The 18,023-nt window shown below is 51.0% G+C and overlaps 1 protein-coding gene across 2 annotated transcripts; it reads right to left on the minus strand.

Moving 5' to 3' along the window:
- Window positions 1-416: 416 nt before the first annotated feature.
- On the minus strand, window positions 417-17,303 carry GDI2 (GDP dissociation inhibitor 2). 2 transcript variants are annotated; one of them, XM_050911893.1, is made up of 11 exons: window positions 17,150-17,302; window positions 8,875-8,982; window positions 7,856-7,955; window positions 6,424-6,558; window positions 4,845-5,043; window positions 4,328-4,459; window positions 3,655-3,754; window positions 2,481-2,652; window positions 1,623-1,767; window positions 1,343-1,397; window positions 417-1,267 (listed from the first exon to the last, which is right to left on the minus strand). In XM_050911893.1, the coding sequence occupies exons 1-11, from the start codon at window positions 17,192-17,194 to the stop codon at window positions 1,112-1,114; spliced, it is 1,347 nt and encodes a 448-aa protein (XP_050767850.1). In that variant the 5' UTR covers window positions 17,195-17,302; the 3' UTR covers window positions 417-1,111. The 2 variants fall into 2 exon arrangements, with proteins under 2 accessions (XP_050767850.1, XP_050767858.1); XM_050911901.1 differs by lacking the exon at window positions 6,424-6,558 and having other exon boundaries at window positions 17,150-17,303.
- Window positions 17,304-18,023: the final 720 nt, after the last annotated feature.

The following is an 18,023-nucleotide window of genomic DNA, read 5'->3' on the forward strand; positions in this document are numbered from 1 at the left end:
CAGGGAGCGAGCAGGCTTGCACCTACCCACAGCTTGAGACGCAGCGACAGGCCTTGTGCTGCGGCATCTTCTCCCCTGCCAAAAGCAGCCCTGAGAGCAGCAGGGGCTGGGAAGCCCAACCCAAGGAAGTCCGAGCCCGTTTTCTAGTAGGAAAATGCTCGGCGGCATTCACATTTCAACCCTGGCAGGCAGAGATCCAAGGGATCTCGGAAAGGAGATGCTGCTCGTACAACTGAAGTGAATCAGACCAGAGCACGGGACTGGTTTCCAGAATTTGGCTTTACTTTGCAGTACAGAAATCATTTGGAGCCTTCAGGAGACACGAGAAGCACAGACTCTGTCATATCGATACCGCAGTGCCGTTTGGTCCATCCGAGAAGCCACCAGGGTACAGAAAAATACTTCCACATCTTGCCTGCTCTGTAATTTGTTCTCTCAATTTTATTAAGATTAAAACACAAAGGAGCCTTAGGCACAGCTGTGTCCCAACCGATGTAAACAGTTTTAGAAGCTTAAGTGGAGGTTAAGTTCTGTGCCCAGAACTAAGCCAACATTTGCTGCTACAATAGATGTGGGCTTTGTCCATAATACAACTTGCCACAGAGTTAGATTGATGGGAGAGACTTTAGGGATGCTGTCCACAATAATGGAGTGCTCAGTTTCTATTTTCCTTGGTATCAGGTTTGAGTGACAACCGTCACATCTACTAGCTCACCAGAAGCACATAATTGTGAAGGATGTTTACAAATGATTAAAAATACAAGGTAAGACACAGCTGTCAATGAGTTATTTCAAATCTGCACCAACGTCTACGTCTGCAAAAAAAAAAAAAAGAAAAAAAAAAAGGAAAAACTTCAGTCTGCCTTTCGCTTACGAGGTTAGTCATTAAATCAGTCAGTAATTTGCCAGATTCTGGACAGCAGCCCTACTAGAATGAAATAATTAACACATGATATCCAAAAGGGGAACATTACCAGTGCAGTACTCTTCAATCTCTCAGAGATGGGATTACAAAAGCAGGCCTTACAATATTGAATTTCGTACAGTGTTCATTAAGTTCCTTATATATTCATATTAGCCGATTTAAATTTCTCCTAATTAGAGATTCTCATTACTGCTGCTCCTCCTCCCCATAGATATCATTCTTCTTGCGTTTCATCTCTTCGAAGTCGAACTCTGATCCCATCATCCTCTTATAAATATCTTTGATGTCATCGCACGTCGTCTCAAAGTGAGTGGTGGCGTCATAGGTGCGAGAAATGAAGATCTGGAAAGAGAAGCAGCCGTTTAGCATCGCGCCGCTCTCCTCAGCCCCTCGAACACGAGCTCGGCGCTTACTAACCTGGCTTTCGGTTCCCAAGTCGGTCGGTGCGAACAGGTCACTGATGCTAACGAACCTGGAAGGAATTAAAAAAAAAAAAAAAAAAAAGAGCTTCAGAATGGTTTGGGAGCATCGCGGAGCATCAGTATTGGTGCAAGAATGGCAAGGTGCAGAGGAAATTCAGAGTTTCAACACCTCTTCGCAGCCAAATGGCCTTCAGATCCCCTCCGCTTCGGCCTCAGGCCTGAGCGCTCGCAGCAGAGAGGTGAGAAGGGGGAGAGGGGGCTCGCCGAGGGCTTACTTCTGCTCGATGGGCTCCAAGAGGTCCAAGGCCGGCTTGATTTCCTTCTCTGGGTCCGCGGTTTCCACAGTAGTGCTGGCAATGGCGATGTACTTCCCCTGCGCTGCCACGTTGTGTGCAGAGGAGATCATGCAGACGTAGATATCTGGGGAAGCGCATCACAGCAACAGGTCAGTACGCGCCAGGCAAGCCAACAGCCCGCGTCAGGCCTGCCCCGTCCCAAAAGCCTCCTCTAGCTTGCGCACTCCTGCGCCTCTTCCTGCTCCCCTGACACTTCGTACCTCCTCGTCTTGTTTAAGACCACGCTTGAATGAGTTCTGTCCTTGCCCTGCAGTCCTACGTGCTCTCAGTCTCTTGGCTGAGGGGCCTGGACACAAGCAGCTCTGCGAGATCTCTAAAATTCAGTTTCCTGCGGCTACGACGGCTCCTGAAAGCCAGCAGGGCCCCCAGTAGCCAGCCCACCCCTCTCTTCAAGGGCGAGGAAGCATTTCCCCTCCTGCCCGCAGCCCTCGCCCCCCTCCCAGAGCACCCCCGTGCTCCTCACCCACTTCTCCCAAGGTCGGGGCACGTCCTTTGGCACGTGCTTTCCCACCACAGGCACCCCGGCTTCTCCCACCTCCCCCAGCGCTGCTCTAAACTAAAGCACAGCCTCGCTGGGGCCTCAAGGATTTCTGGACAAGGACACGAAGCCTGCCAGAGGAGCGGCAATAACTTAAGTGCCTTTTCCCGTTCGATTCACATCTCGCCGGCCCATCGGAGCACGTGTTCGGTGCGAGGCCGTTGGAAGGATCACACCCCGCCTCAACCCAAGCGCGACGAGACCTGCGCACGCCCCGGCAGTCCCCGCTCTCCACGCACCTGATTTTCGGTTGACCTGATTCTGTGGAATGATGATCTGGCACGAGTTGGCATCGTTTGTATTCTTGATCGGGTGGCTCAAGATGCAGATTACCCGAATCACTTGGCCCACCTTCGTTACGCGGTCCGAGACGTAGCTGGGGTCGCAGATGAGCTGTTTGCAACGAGCAACCTGCAGAGACAGACGGACCTCGGGTGACCACCGCGCAGAGGGGCATACACAGCCAGAGGCGAGGAACCAGCCAGTTTTGGGGAAAAACCACGAGCGATTTGAGGTGGCTGTTCCTGCATCAGGTTCTTATTTCACTGCCAGCAGCAAGCTTCAACTCGGGCAACCCAAATCTCAGTGCATTACTCTGAAAAGATTACATATAGCTGCGGGATCGATCCCACGTTCCCCTTGGCATTCAGTACACAGTGAAGCTCTAACCACTACAGAGTCCTGTCCTTCCAGTCTAGGACCATAACTTGCTGCGGTCAAGGCTGAACCAAACAGATAAGAATTGACCAGTTCGCATTAGAACTCACTTTTACAGGAAGAGTTTAATATTTGACCAATTTGAAGCCTCCAGGCCGCCTACACTTGGGCACATCAGTCTCTAGCACGGATTATCACCTCCGCTGCTAGCAAGGACACGTCATCCCCTACTCAGAAGGGACACGTTACCCTACCAGCAAGTGCTAAACTGTCCCGCGAAGCTCCCGCTCCAGTTGGGAGCACATTTATAGCTTCCAAGCAGCTCGCAGCACTCTCGCTAGTTTTATATTGCCAGCTTGAGAAGAAGCTGGCGAAAGGCTGCGTGCCAGCTGCCCAAGTAGCTAATACTTAATGTCAAGGGCAGAGCTGGTTCCGTACCCAGGTTAGACACAAGCAAGCAGCTCCTTTCCAGTTTAGCCAGCCTGATTTATTCAGAAGACAACCTTGCCAGCCCACGGAGACTTCGTTCCAACTCCTGGAGTAGGACTACTGTACTGTACCCCTCACCATGAAAACATCAACGTGGCTTAAGAAAGTCAGCACGGGGCAAAACAGCACCGGCCAAGCAGTTGTGGTCCTAGGGCTCTGATGAGAGGTTTTTCCTCCTGCATTTGTTCAGATCGATGACCGACAGCCTCAATTTTGAGAGGCAAGATGGGGAGTGGGGAGTAAGGAAAGAATTGGAAGGTTCCGTACCTCCCCTTCAGACTTCACACCAACCACTTTGCCGTTTTCTATCACAATCTCTTCAATGGGCTTGTTCAGCATGTAGGTGCCTCCATATATAGCACTTAGCCTGCAAGAGTAAAGCCACTTCAGCATGTTCCACAGGCGCGCGTTTGGTTTTTAACAGCCCTTCCAGCCCCTTGTTTCTGTTCCACTTGGACAAACCCCACATTAGACTTAAACCGCTTCAAAATACGCTGCTTAAACCTCTCCGCAGCAGATGCTGTCTGCTGTTCCTTCTGCAAGGCGTCAGCCGGTATTTGGAGCGAGTTCTAGGTGCAATTACATCCAGCTAGAAAGAATCTGCTTGGTGCAACCCAGACAGTCCTACGGTGCGAGAGCTGCAGGCTACACCCAGGTAGGCAAATCCGACTTCTTGGATAGACAAGATGCTGCAAACAGTATCTCTGAGCAAACCCAGAACTACCACCGCTAACAGGAATCGTGGTAAACAAGCCCAGAAAGAAGCAAACCTCACATGGAGGAATCACTTCTTGATTAAGACAGCGAGAGAACCATTAATGACCGCAGCATTTTTACGCGGCATCACGTTCTGGAAGCCTGACCACTGACTCCACACGTCTGATCCCCCAGCAGGTGCCACAGCAGGGTTGAGAAAACACTGGGGTCGAAAAGTTCTCACCTTGCAAATCCCTGGGGCAGCTCTCCAAGGCCATAGAGGGGATAAAGGTACGGGCTTTTACCGTATCTAGCCAGCGACTCGCTGTAGAGCTTAATCCTGTTGATTGTTTCTTGGCATGGTTGATCTAGATAGCTGGAGAGGGCAGTTACATGATTCGCAACGGTTCACAAACCAAGACTTAGAGCAGAATACACTCAGAGAGCGCAACATTTACTTCCCCCGAAGTTTCCTTCCCCACCCTCCAGCTGCTCCTGGCAAGTATTTCCCTGGAAGTTCCCTTTTAGAAGCACTTAATGTCAACGAGGGGTTTTAGTCAGGAAGGAAATGCTTCATCAACCCCAGGAACCCACAAAGTTTTAACTATCCCATCAGCAGAGGACCCAGTGTTTTAAGATTCATGCAGCACCCAGGGACAGAAACACTTTGCAAGACATCCTACCCTCAACTCACAAAGCCTGTGCGGTAAGCACCCAGCAAGCCCAGCTGATTTGGGGGGAGCAACTGAACCCGCACTTACTCGTCAGTCCTGTAGAGCGCGAGGGCATGGCCCGTGAAGTCTATAACATCTTGCCCCAGGTCAAACTTCTTATAGACGTCACGCATGGTGGTCTTCTTGGGATCAACGCCTTCGAAAGTTCGGGGGTCGTTCTCATCAAAGTTGGCAACGTACACTAGGAATTTCCTGAACCGGCGTTTCTCAAACAAGCCCATTAAGCCTAAAAACAAGGTATTTTGTCAGAACTTACACAGCTACTAAGCGGCTTTTCCCATTGCTGCGGAGTATCGGAAGCGGGTAAGAACTGCCAAGTGTTTCAAACACCACTCGCTAACGTGGAGTTTGGCCTTGAGGGTTAGCCAAGGCTCTCTGTTCAAGCAGGAGAGACACAAACATCTGCCAAGCCGGTCCGCGCTGACAGCTGTCCTGGCGTACCGGACCTCAAGAGGTGGTATGGCCAACTTTTTTCAAGGTGTGGCTGGAGGCCGAGCAGCTACACACTGCTCTCAGCTGGGGGAAAGCTCGGAGAGCCGTTTCCACTTGGCCTGGTGTAAAGCCTGACCTGAGCTTCCCTAAGCAGAGACCTGTGTTTGGCATCTACCAGACTTACCGTCAAAGCAAGCGGTGCTGGGCTCTCCTGCAGCCTCGCCAAGGAACTAGCAAGTGCTACGAGGGTCAAAACTTCACACACGAGATTGGACAAGGCACCATTTATGCGTTTTAATTTTCTACAGACTGAAGAAGCAAGACCGGACTTGCTGAAACGTGAAGGCAGAGACAGCACCAAAGGCACCTCCTACTTCTGCCAGTACGAGTCTCTTAAGGGACCACTTAGGAGACAGCAACGTGGCCAAATTGAAGGAATTTACTGGTTACTTCACAACAAACAGGAATACCTGCCACGAGGAAGGCTCCAACGTACAGACAGGCCACATGCTGGGAGCCTTATCTGCAGGAGTCACTTTATCATGAGACTTTTCAGAGATGCTACTAAAATACATCCCGCATCTGAAGCTAATGGACTGCCCTCTGCTAGCTCCTCACGTATTTCACTACACTATTATGAATGATCAGGAGTTTTATCTGAAGAGTGAAATTTAAGTGGACAACAATGAAGATTTGAGCTAGGTGCCGTGTGTCAGAGTTAGTCATTCCAATTTGCCTGCTGACGAATGCAGTAACATTTTTCACACACACAATTCCATCCAACAAGGACCCAACATTAGATATTTATGGCAGAGCTGGGAGCGTAAGCCCCAAATGTAACCTCTTGAGGAAGTAAAATACTGCCAAATTCTCACCAGACGAGCCACCGAACGGGCAGCTGAACCAGCTCCATTTGAAAGCTCCAAGAAAACAATAACTCAAGGCTCAGGAAGCCCAAGTGGCGTTTGAAGTCAAATGAGATCCAGAAGAACCTATGCTAAGCACAGCTTGTTACTGAGATGCTGAGTCTACACACAGCACCACGCAAGGAGCGTCAAGATTTCTTTCCTACGTGAGCACGGAATATCCTGAGATGTGGGTGGCAGAGACCTGTCTCGCCTTTGTTTAGAGAAGGTAGCCTCAGGAGGAAACAAAGTAAGGTGCAACTACTCACTGGATGCCAAGGCTTCTGCCTCAGTGGAAGGAACTTTGTAGATCTTTCCTCCCTTGTAGACGAAGCTCCCCTCGATCACCTTGAAGTCTAAGTAGCGAGTGACTTCTGTGTAGAGCAGCATCTTTACCAACTGACCTGGAAAGGAGGTTTGGCACAAGTCAACCAGCTGGTCTGTAGCAAGAAGCCAAGAGGACAGCGCTGCTCACAAGGCAGACAGTTCTTCCAACGCAGCAAACCCTTCAACGGCAGCACCACGTTCAACCCACACAGCTCTTACACCTTTGTATAACAGACAGGGTGTGGCAGATACTCACTAGTGCAATTATTAGGCAGTTTTAAGGCTTTCTTACAGGCAATTAACAGCTTCCTTGTCACTCCTGCCGTTTCCATCAGTCCTCCAAGTAAAAGCCATCCTGCAGCATGTTAATCCGCTGCAGAACACTGCTGCTCTTTGCTCCCTGTAGTTCATTCACACTCAACGTGACAAACAAGGCCATGTCCTTGGACCACAGCAGCTCCTCATCCTCACTATTCAGATCTAGCACAACCTGCATATTAGTTGTCCAGCCAACTTACCACAAATTAGTGGTAAGTGACACACAGCCAGTGTCAACACATGCCCACTTACCTGTCCCCACCCACTGTCACACCCCCAGCGGGATGCTGTCCCTTCGAAACGCACCATGATTGGATTCCTGTGCAAGCTGAGAGTAAGCTGAGACTAGAGTAACCAAAGCGTGACTGGAATGAAATCAAGTCTTCCAACTGTACTAACCTTGAGCAAGACTGGCACTACACAATACATCTATCGCCTCGTGCTTCAGGGACAAGAGAGGCCAGTAGCAAGTGGCTGGTATTTGGCAAAGGGAGTTGCCCCTGAACTTGTTTGCACTGGTAACCACTTCACTGATAGTGGATTTGGTCTAGAAGACCGGTCCCAGTACTGGAACGCATAGATTAAAGAATGAGGATTTGTAGCATCAGTAAGGGATGACAGAGTCTGCAAGCCATAAAATAGGAACAAAGGGAATTAACGGTCGCCGCGGAATCAACCGTTTCTTCCTAAGCCATGGAAGAATAACAACGCACAAATTCCTGGCATTAACTCCGGCTAGAAATGCAAACACGTTAAGAGAGGATGTTGGAAAATGGACGTTCAAACCTTCCAGACATGCCACTGCTGCGCGCTCCAAGCTGGAGCCATCTTCCCAGTTTGAAAGGTCCACAGCCAAAACGAGTCACAGAGCAGAAGCTGTGGCGCTTCTGGCATAAAGGCATGCAGATCAGCTCGAGTGAGCTTTCCGCAGCTCTTTGATTAATGCTTCAACAAGTTCACGAAGAGATGGCCGAAGGGCTGTTTATTCGATTACAGCACTGAACACTAACCCAGGCTAAGCTTACGAGGCAGATTTGGGAGCTCAGTATCACTTACCGTTAGCCATAAGGAATTTTGGAATTAGGTCCACGTTCCAGTCTCTTCCTCGCCCCATAGATTCTGGTGGAGTTCCTGGTAGATTAAACCTTTTGTAGAGCTTCGGAGAGAATACAAAACTTACTATAGCAGAGGAAATATCTCTGGCTATACTTTCTCCCACACATGTACACACTTTCCACCCCCACATCTCCCCAGCTGAACATAAGCTCTTCACAGCAAGCTTTTGGCCAGCGTTTTAGGTCCAATTTGATTTTTGATGCACTACACAATGCACATCCAGTAAATTCTTACAGTAAGAATCGGGCAGCACTATTCTGCTTATCCAGTCTTTCTTCCTCCAAGGCTTAAAGCTTGGGAATTTATGACCTGCTGAACCGAAATACTGTTTAACGTTGCTACAGGTAATCTGATCAAAATGCCTACTTCAGGAGAGGGCAGGCTCCTCCATATACTTAGATCATGTTCCCCAATATAAATATTTAACCCAGTTAAGCAGCAAGGAGAGCAGTGATTTCCTGACATCTGATTAATCAGCCACACTAACAGCTTTAGGGGTACACAATCACAGGGTGCAAGCAGTAACCAAATGAGATGGCGCCTATCTAGCTGGAAGTGCTCGCAGACCAAGGACCAAGCCTACCATCAAGGCACAAAGAGCGCGCCGCATTTCTTACGCATTTCTTAGGCCAACGTTTGCCAGCAAGCGCAGCAGTAGCAATTTAGCCAGAGTTTTAACATCTAGCTGTCGGGCATTATACCTCCGAACGATCGCTCAAGTGCTGCGTGCTTGAATCTCGGCTGGGAACTACAGAAAACAAGTGCTATCTACCAAGCATAAACATACACACTGGTTTCTCCCCCACTATTATCTGGTGAGAAAGTGCCGTAAAACATTCTTATTCAAAGGAAACCCTTAAGAGTAATTACTTGGAATCCACCCCAGGATAGCTCAAAATAAAGCCCCCTTTATGTGCCTGGGGAGGACACAATAGGTGGGTGTCAGCCTCCGTACTTACATCCTCCAGGGGTGTAATGGATGCGCTTTCCCCTCCATAGTAAGAATTACGATCCATGTGAAGGACTTTCTTCCCATTCACTGACATGATCCCGGAGAGGATGCATTCCTACGGAGAGAGGAAACAAAGGATGCAAGGGACATGTTAGTTGCATTTGAGCCTCCTTCCATTTTTCCTAACGATGCTCCTCAGAGAGCACGTTCAGACAGCCTGCTGCATGCCTCGATTTGAAGGTACCTGCACAGTTCTTTGAAAACAAACACACCAGTTGCCTCACTCCAGAATTAAGACACGCATGCTGAAAGACTTCTATTTGAGACAGATTAACCCCTTACTAGGTTTGCTGTCTGCTCTGGGCAAGCCAACCGAGAGGTTTTAACTACACAACCACCACCTATCAGGGCTCCCCTGAGGAAGTTTCTGGGAAGTTCAGGCATTTGGGCCAGATTAGGAAAATCTACACTCCTAAACCACCAGCTACCAATTTAAGGATGTCCATAGAGAGGCAGCACCCTCATTTATGGGTGACAGCAGGAGCATGAAATCTTACCTGGACTCCTCAAAACCTCAGTCATTGGTATCTCCCACACTGGGACACGCAAAAGAGTCAACAGCTACTCTTAGAGGGTAGAGGTAGCATAAAGAATAAATTAAGCCATTTGGGAGCTTTATCATCTCAGCAGACAGTTTGCTATCCTTGCTATGTACCGAGGTTAAAAACGCCAAGATTACTTTGAGCAGCAGATCAGCTGCCATGTCTGAACGCAACGCCAAGAGGCTGAGCCTAACCGCAGAGGGACACAAGTTGTAGCTTGCAGAGCCAGCTAAGGACTTGCACGGCTAAATCCCCGTTAAAACACAACTTTACAACTAACCCGGTCACCGGCTCTGCATTCACAAGCCAAAGAGCTTAATAAAAACTTGAATACTTGCATGTTTAGGACTGCTTATCACAGAGGTTTTACTGATCTTTCTTGCTCTGCCTCAACTCTCTCCAAAGGCAGAATTACATCTGCAATTGTGTTCTCGTTCGCCATCAGCATTATTTGTAGGTCCCAGCCACATCTCAGGTTATCTTTCATTCAGCCTGTAAAACCCCACATCCAGCTGCTGAGAGATGCCACCTCTGCACATCTGCTCGCCCAGGAACGGAGGAGCCGTTCATTCAAGAGAACCTGCAGCTTGGCCCTCCTGGCAGAGATCCCTGTCTCAGTGAGATCCTTCGTGTTTACTCCACATGCATCTCACCCCGCGGAGCGCGCAGGACTCTCCTCGTGTGTCACTTCCCCCCTGCTGCGGCGTGTAGGAGGCTTATGTCAAACTACATTATGGCAACGCTGGCCAATACGGGTATCGGTTAGCACGCTCAGCCAAACCACAGTTATAACGCAAAAAGTCTCCCACCGTATATTGTTTACATGACTTGCAAATCCTAACTCCGGTAAATCCTCAGTGTAAAGGAAGCTTTTAAAGTCATCTTCAACTTCACCAGCCAAAGACCAACCCACGGTAAAGGCAGTTTTCAGGAGGGGTTATTTTTTTCTGAAGTGTCTCAACATCTGTAGGCGCGTGGATGGCTGGCAGGGATCGCTGGCATGAGGACTTGCTGTTCCTGCGCTTCCAGGTGGCAACGGGCAAATCTTCTCTGCTGGGAGAGCAAGGCAACGCTAGCCGGCCTGGTACCCACCAGGATGCCATGGTAATTCAGCCAAGGCCCCAAAGAGCAAAGCAAGAGCTGCCTGCCTGGTGCACAGCAAGAACAGGATGCTCCAAGCTTAATCCCTGAAGTCGTGGGTGATTTCAAACACGGTGCCCACAAGGCTTGACGGTCACCACAGGGATACTGAACAGTTAGCCACAGTACGTCCCACAAAACCTCTCCATGATCCATCAGCTGCTCCTTCCAGCACCGTACGATCCTCCACAGACTCCAGATCCCTCACATCCTACAGGGCCCCCTCCTCTTTTTCCAGACAGGCTGAAGCAAGCAGAGACCCTTACAGCAGACGTGGCTGCACCAAACCCTGTGTTAAGACACTACTTGAGAGCGCCATGAGCCCTACAAGGCTGAGGAACTGCACAAGTGAAAGTACAGGTGGCTTTTATGGTGTCAGTTAAGAGGTTAATGATTTACCACAGGCAACATGGGACTATCACACCAAGTGCATCACCACTAGCCAGCGTGATCTCCTCAGGTAAACCAAATTTCACAGAGCTCTACGCAAGGGCTCTGCTTTGACTCTTTGCTCTAACCTGCAGTTTTATTCCCCCTGGAACATCTTCCAAAACCCTGGCTCACCAGCTCTGCCAGATGGTGGTACAGGACTGATAACGTCCATGCTGGAGCTGAGCCACGAGGAAGCCAACCAGGATTTCAGAACAAAATAAGTATCAATTGGAGGGATGAAGTTACAGTAAAAGCTGCAGAAGCTACATTCTTCCGTCCAGATGTCAGCTGATTTCCTTCCTCCATTTAAGGAAACTTCAAGGCATTTCTTGCTTGATCTTCTCAGAATAGCGCACCCATCACTTCCCAGTGAGCGTGTATCCCTTCAACAGGTTGCCTGCCCAAACTACCAGCAAGCCCCTAGAGCGAATTTCGGTACCAGCAGAAGATATAAGAGGTCTTAACTACCTTTTCAATCTTATTTCATACCCATTAAACACCGATATGGGGATCGAGGTGGAGGTATGATGATACTGTTTTATCCAAGGCTCATTTAACATGTTCATTATATCACCCCGGCTCCTGCAGAGCCCCGAAGCGTTGAAATCCCGCGCAGGCTTTTCACCGTCGCTTCCCTTTGCAGCCGATGAGGCAACGGCACGGTCATAAAACACACGAGACGCACAATAGATTTATCCTCCCAGCTCAGCAATTCCTTTCGACGGCTGCGCTGGCTGACCACTGGCTATACCCATCCACTGGCGCGCTAATCTGCGTCTAGGAACTGCTTGATATGTCATTATGTCGTTTGGGTCAGGGAGCGAGGAAAACAAACAGCCTGTACCGATAAGGGAAGGGCTGGAAACAGTTTAGACTGCAAAGAAAAAAGGGGAAGCGTCCGAGTTCAAATCTGTGGCTTTCTGACCGTATTACAAATGTCAACACCATGCCAACGGGTAAAACTGAGCAGCTGCTGACAGCACAAAGGGCACCAAGACACAGCAGGGAAAGCTCCAGGTATCTAGCCGGGGTCGAACACAATCTTCGTGCAAATTACAGTCACGCTGTGCTACTATAATCCACGGCTTCAGCCAGTTCAGGTTACGATGGGCTCCCGAGAGCTCGCATTGTGTTGCCGAATGAATGACAGAGCAAGTCTTACAGCGATCGATGTTGTCTGCAGCACCGCTCGGCCGCTTCAAATGGCCGGAGAGCACAGAACCAGAGAGCAACATGCCTCAGAAACGTAGAGACAGCACATTCGATACAAATCCATGGGGAAAAAAAAAAAAAAAAATAGAAGTAAGGGGTAACTCGGAGGTATTGGTGTTTCCATGCTTGCTTAAGACCATCAGCTCTTCCCTCGCTTGCATGAACTGCTGACAAATAGACCTTCTGCATGCAAACGCCTTCAGGAATCAAGGGAAGCAAGTAGGTTTACATGGATTTTCTCCAAGTAGGGCGGCAGTTTCAGAAAGGCTCAGACAGACCGATGGAAACTTGAGCCAGCGTCGGTCCATCTAACAGCGCTGAGAGTAGGATTCTGCGCAAAACATTTAGCAAAATCCCTTCATTTTCGAGAACGGGTTCTGGCACAGCGAGAGCTCTTTCTTAGAAAGACAGGGCCGGGCCGTGGTGAGCAAGAAGTTACACACAGCTCGTTAGCATCGCCCAGGCTATTCCACCTCTAGCATATGCTGGCTACGTCTACCACGCCGGACTCCAGCAAGCAAGACTCAAAGCTCTGCTTAGCCATACAAACTGCAAAAGCAATTACTCGCTGCACTTGAGCAATCCCCTGAGCTACCAGGGGATGATGCAAGGGACAGTGACACTCCACTTGGTCCTCGCAGTCACTTTCACGTTCTTTATTTAGGCTCCTCAAACAATGAGGCCTGTGCCTACACGATTAAATATATCTTGAACCAAAGAGTTTGGCTACCCTGCTCCTATAGAAAGTGAACGTATATCTTTGCGATGGATTTATGTAGCTTTAACACAGTGAGGCAGCTGGCAGGTAAGAAGCTTAGTTGAGCGCACTGGTGCCTGCAACGAGTGAAAACCCAGCAGGAACATGGTGTTCGTCTACTGGGGCTAAACAAGATAGTTTAATTACGCCCAACATTCATGTGAAATAACCCATGTCGTCTGGAGCACAGAAAGCAGATAACGAACGCCTGTCAGAGGGCACAACATCCCACTCCCAAACGTCCCGGTGAGCGAGTACCGCGCCATTTCCAGATCAGAGAGGTGTAAATTAAGGTGAACTGAAAAGACAAGTCTGAAAATAAAAGCACTAGGTGTTCTCCAGGCTGCCGATTACCACAGCAGATTAAAAACGGGTTTGTGCAGTAGGTCTGGAGAAAGATGCTGCCTGATCTGCAACGCACGACGCACCGAGCAAGCCTAAGCCAAGGATCTTAAAGCTCTTAAGACTCGAGCAACTTGGAGAAGTCATTCCCACCAGCACCTCCAGGATACGGTAGCTGGAAGACCTACCAGTTCTCGTGCTAGGGCAGCCAGACGCACCACCACCAGCGCTTTGCAAATACCTGCCCTGTAGTTAGCGCACACGGCCTGACACTTCACCACTGCTCAATGCACGGAGGGCTCGGGAGGAACGTAGCGCTCTCGTACGAGCGCTGTGAAGTTAATTATACCTCATCTAAGTTTGAGGCTGTCGTATCAGCAGTAATTCAGGATTAAAAATGCACTGGGATTATTTTTCCCCATACTGCTAAGACATATCTTTAGAAGCTTGGCACTGCAATGGGGTCTCCAATTAGCATACATAAGGGAAAAGTTGAAATATTTTGAGTGCCAGTAATCCCAGTCCTAAAGCTGTCTGAGCTCTTCATTACTGGTGGAAGAAGAGATTAACACTTGAAACATTCATGTTGCACTTTCAGATCCATCAAAAGTGGAATTTATGCATGCACTCTTGTGCACTTACGTAGCAGTGGCCCTGCAGACCCAACCAGAATGACCACTGCAACGGATGTATTTGTGGCTCTTTTACAAAGGCTCCGATGATTTATTTTTTCCTCTTTAAACCAACAACTGAACTTTCACTTTGGAAAGAGAAAGAAAAAACCCTCTAGATCAGCAGCCGCTCGCTGCCTCTCCCAGATGGTCTGGATTACAGCTATTTTATGGGCTTTGTACAAGTCCTAGTGATGGACGCTGGGACAAGTCAACCGGTAACTCTGATGGGACAAGACGTAAGATGGGCACAGCCCAACAGGTAGCCTGGCAGAGAGGCAGAGCGCTCGAGTATCTAGTAAACAGGACGCCGCCTATTTAAACTCGTTTTGTTCAGGCAGCATCAAGATCGGTACTTGAGGTGCAAGTCAGGCTTTTCAGAGAGGAGACACAAACTCACTGAGGTACAACAGTAGCCCGATGGGACTCCAATAGTATAGGCCATTTCTGCAAGGGCCAGCTTTAAGGAAAGGGTGGCTGATAACATCATCAGAAGTTTCATGACAGTTCAAGGCTCTTTGGAAAAGGAAAGAAACAACCGAACGCATTACACAGCGTGTTTTCCAGTTCCTTTTCCTCAGGAAGCCTGACTCTGCCAGCACTGGTACCAGACCAAAGTTGGAGGAGCAACCTTCAAGCTTCCAGTTTGATGCCTCATCTGACTGCAGCGAGTCCTGTAGCCCAGCCTGAACCAGGCTCCGCTCCGACGCTACTCGCCAGCCACAATGGTTGAGGCAACACCGTGCATTTTAGGATGGGGAACATCCTGGCTGCGCCAGGACCTCTGGCTTCCACTCACTTGCTTTTCCGCATGAGCTGCTCAAGTCGAGATGAAGTCCATCCTGTTGTAATTGGTATTTCAGAGGTAAAGCCTGCACATCAGAAGCAAAATAAGCGCTCCTGCATGCTCTCAGGCTCTGGAGTTTGGTCAGCACACCTTAAAATACGGCCGTAATTTATTCCTTTTAACTCAACTGCTGATCATTAGCATTAGCTTGTCTTAAAAGTGATTTCACAAGAGGCCTTTTGTCAAATTTACGTTGGCATTTGTGAGTTCGAGATTAAGCACAGTGCTTACCAACTTGATACTACAGCTCACTCTAAAGCATAAATTAACATTTTAATGGAGCTCAGATCTATTGGAGGCCCCTTCACTAGAAGCTCATTATATTTCACCTCCCCAAAAGTCCGTTTCCCTGCTTTGGTGAGCCAGAGACAGGTTTTAGGACAGACTGCAGCTTTCCCTATCAAAGGGAAGAAGCTTTTGCCTCGTAAGTCATTCCTGCTACCTCAAAGGAAGAGCCTTTAAAGAAAGGAATGAAAGCAACCAGGAAAGTTGGGTTTACCCTACAGCAGCAGCTGGGAAGACGCTCCCACACTTTGCACGTTTTCTTTGTGCCACATCCTGGGTTTGTTACCATGATTCCCATACTCAGAACAGGGGGATGATAAACCAGATCTGCCTTACGCGGCCGTGCCCCAGTCCTGTGTCAGCAGACATGATGCCTTCGCCACTGTGGCAGCCCCGTCAATCACAGCACCAAAGCCACAGTAGGAAGCGCATGTATTTCTATTTACAATTACCATCAACAGGGGAAGTGGGGGAAATCCCTCACGGCCAACCCCAAAGATATCTCTTTGTCTAGCCACCTCTCCCCATTAACAGGAGGGAACAAAAGCAGGAAAGGCTATTTAACTGCAAGGAAAACCTCCTCTCCACCATATTGGATTTTCTTCCCCCCTTCTTCAAACAATGCCTCTTATTCGTAACCTGCAATCCACCCTTCAGCCCCTACTAAACCCGCAGCGGATAAGCTAGCGGTGGCCCCAGGCATCTCCCCGGTTCGAAGGAAGGCAGGAACCAGAAGAAATCCCCAACAGCGAACCTCACGGGCAGCGGCACTGCCTTTTTTTTTTTTTTTTTTTTTTTTTTTTAATTCCCCCCCTCCCCGCTTCGGCAGCCTGCAGCGCGGGCTGCATCCTCCACAATAGGACAAAGCCCCACCATGGCTCATCCCCCTCCCTCCGCCGCACCCCCAAGTGCCATCAGCTGTCAGCTTTCCTCAGGGGTGACCGAGATGAAGCGACAACGCAGGAGAGGATTTTTTTTGGGGGGGTAGGGGGGGGGGGAAGAATCAGACAAATTTGACAGGCGTGCAGGGCTCGCCCGCCTCCCCATCCCCCTCCTGCTGCAGTCAGGGCTGGATGGAGAGCCGAAGGCTGCAAAGGCGGAGCGGGGATGGGGAGGGAGGGGGGGGATAACCAGGTTTGCCTCCACCCTAAGCCAGGCTCAGCTCCGGGGAGGGCACGGCTCCATGGACCTGCAGCCACCTCGGGCTGGGGGATGAAGGGGGGGAAAAAAAAAATAAATAAAAATAAAAAAAAAATAATTTAAAAAAATAATAAAAAATAAAAAGCAGGCAATAAATCCCCCTTGGCGTTTTATTGTCCGTCGTCGCCCGCCCTCCCTCCGCTAAACAACTGCATTTCCTGGGGCCTCCCACAGGCAGCGCCGCGGACCGGGGGCCTCCCGGGAGCTGGGCCCGGCCCCGCGGGGCGCGGGGGGGAACCCAGGCAGCCGGTGATCGGGGATGGGGAGCGGGAAACATCCAAACACGGGGGTCTATTATAACCATATATAAAAAAAAACCCAGAACCCAGCCCGGGGGTCTAGTTAGGGATGGGGGAAAGGACCCAGGTGTCCCGGGGGGGGGGGGGAGGACGGGACCCAGGCACGGATGATGAGGTGACAGATGAAGAAAAGGACCACAAGGTCCGAGCTGGGGGTGGGGGGAAGAGGTGATAATCGGGTGAGAGATTGGGGAAGGGACCCCGGCATCCAGGGGAGGGAACCAGGACCCGGGTACCCGAGGCGTCCTAGCCCGGGGCTGGGGGGGGGGGGGGGATATGATAATCAGGTGATAGATGGGCAAAAGGACACCGGCGCCCGGGGGAGCGGGGATCAGCACCCGTGTGAGCGATGGGGAGGGGGGCCAGACGCAGGCAGGACCTAAGCGCCGGAATGAAGGGGGGGGGGGTTTGGGGGGGTGGCGGGGCGGGGCAGGGCGGCGGCCGCCCGCGGCAGGCCCGAGGCCCAGGCGGGTGGCGGCGGCGGCTCCTCCTCACCGTGAGGCCGGTGCCCAGCACGATCACGTCGTACTCCTCATTCATGGCGGCGCGGGGGAGGGAAGAACGGGGTGACGGGGGGACGTCTCTCGGGTCTCTCTCCGCCGGCCGGGGCTGAGGCGAGCCGGGCGCTGTGGGGCCGCGGGAGCGGGAGAAAATGGAGCCGCCGCCGCCGCCGTGAAGAGACCGCGCCGGGAGGAGGCGGGGGACCGCACCGCCCCCGCCCGCGCGCCTGCCAATCACCGCCCGGCACTGCCCGCCATTGGCTCACCTCGCCGTCGCTAGGGGGCGGGCGCCTGCGCCGTGCCGACGGCGCTGCCACCGTGGTGGGGGCGCGGCGCGCATGCGCCCTCCCTCCCCTCCGGGTTTGTGCAGCGCCGAGCACCGCCGGGGCGTCTTCATTTGGGGGGGGGGGGGGGCACACGTGTGCACGTGCTGCGCGTGCAAAGGGCGTGTGTGCAAGGGTTGTGCAACGAGCACGCGCAAGTGTGCAATGGGCGGGCGCATACACGCGCCGTAGGTGCGTGGCTGCACGTGTGCAGCGGGCACAGGTGTGTGCGACGGGGGACGTACACGCACGTGCAACCAGGACGCGCGCACAGGCACCCGTTGCACACCCGGGGTGTGCAACGGGTGCCTGTGCGCGCGTCCTGGTTGCACACCCGTACGACAGTCGCGTGTGCGTGCAACGGGTGCACACGTGTGTCAGTGCAATGGGCACATACATGACCATGCAGTGCGTATGTGCATGCAACAGGCACGTGCTTGTGTGCAACACGCACGTCCACGCCTGCGCAACGTGCATCCGCATGTGCGCAAAGGGTGTGTGGGTGTGCAGTGGGTACTTGTGCACGTGTGCAAAGGGTAGCATGCA

The sequence above is a fragment of the Gymnogyps californianus genome, chromosome 1, assembly GCF_018139145.2.
Source record: "Gymnogyps californianus isolate 813 chromosome 1, ASM1813914v2, whole genome shotgun sequence".
In the NCBI taxonomy this organism is placed as follows: domain Eukaryota; kingdom Metazoa; phylum Chordata; class Aves; order Accipitriformes; family Cathartidae; genus Gymnogyps; species Gymnogyps californianus.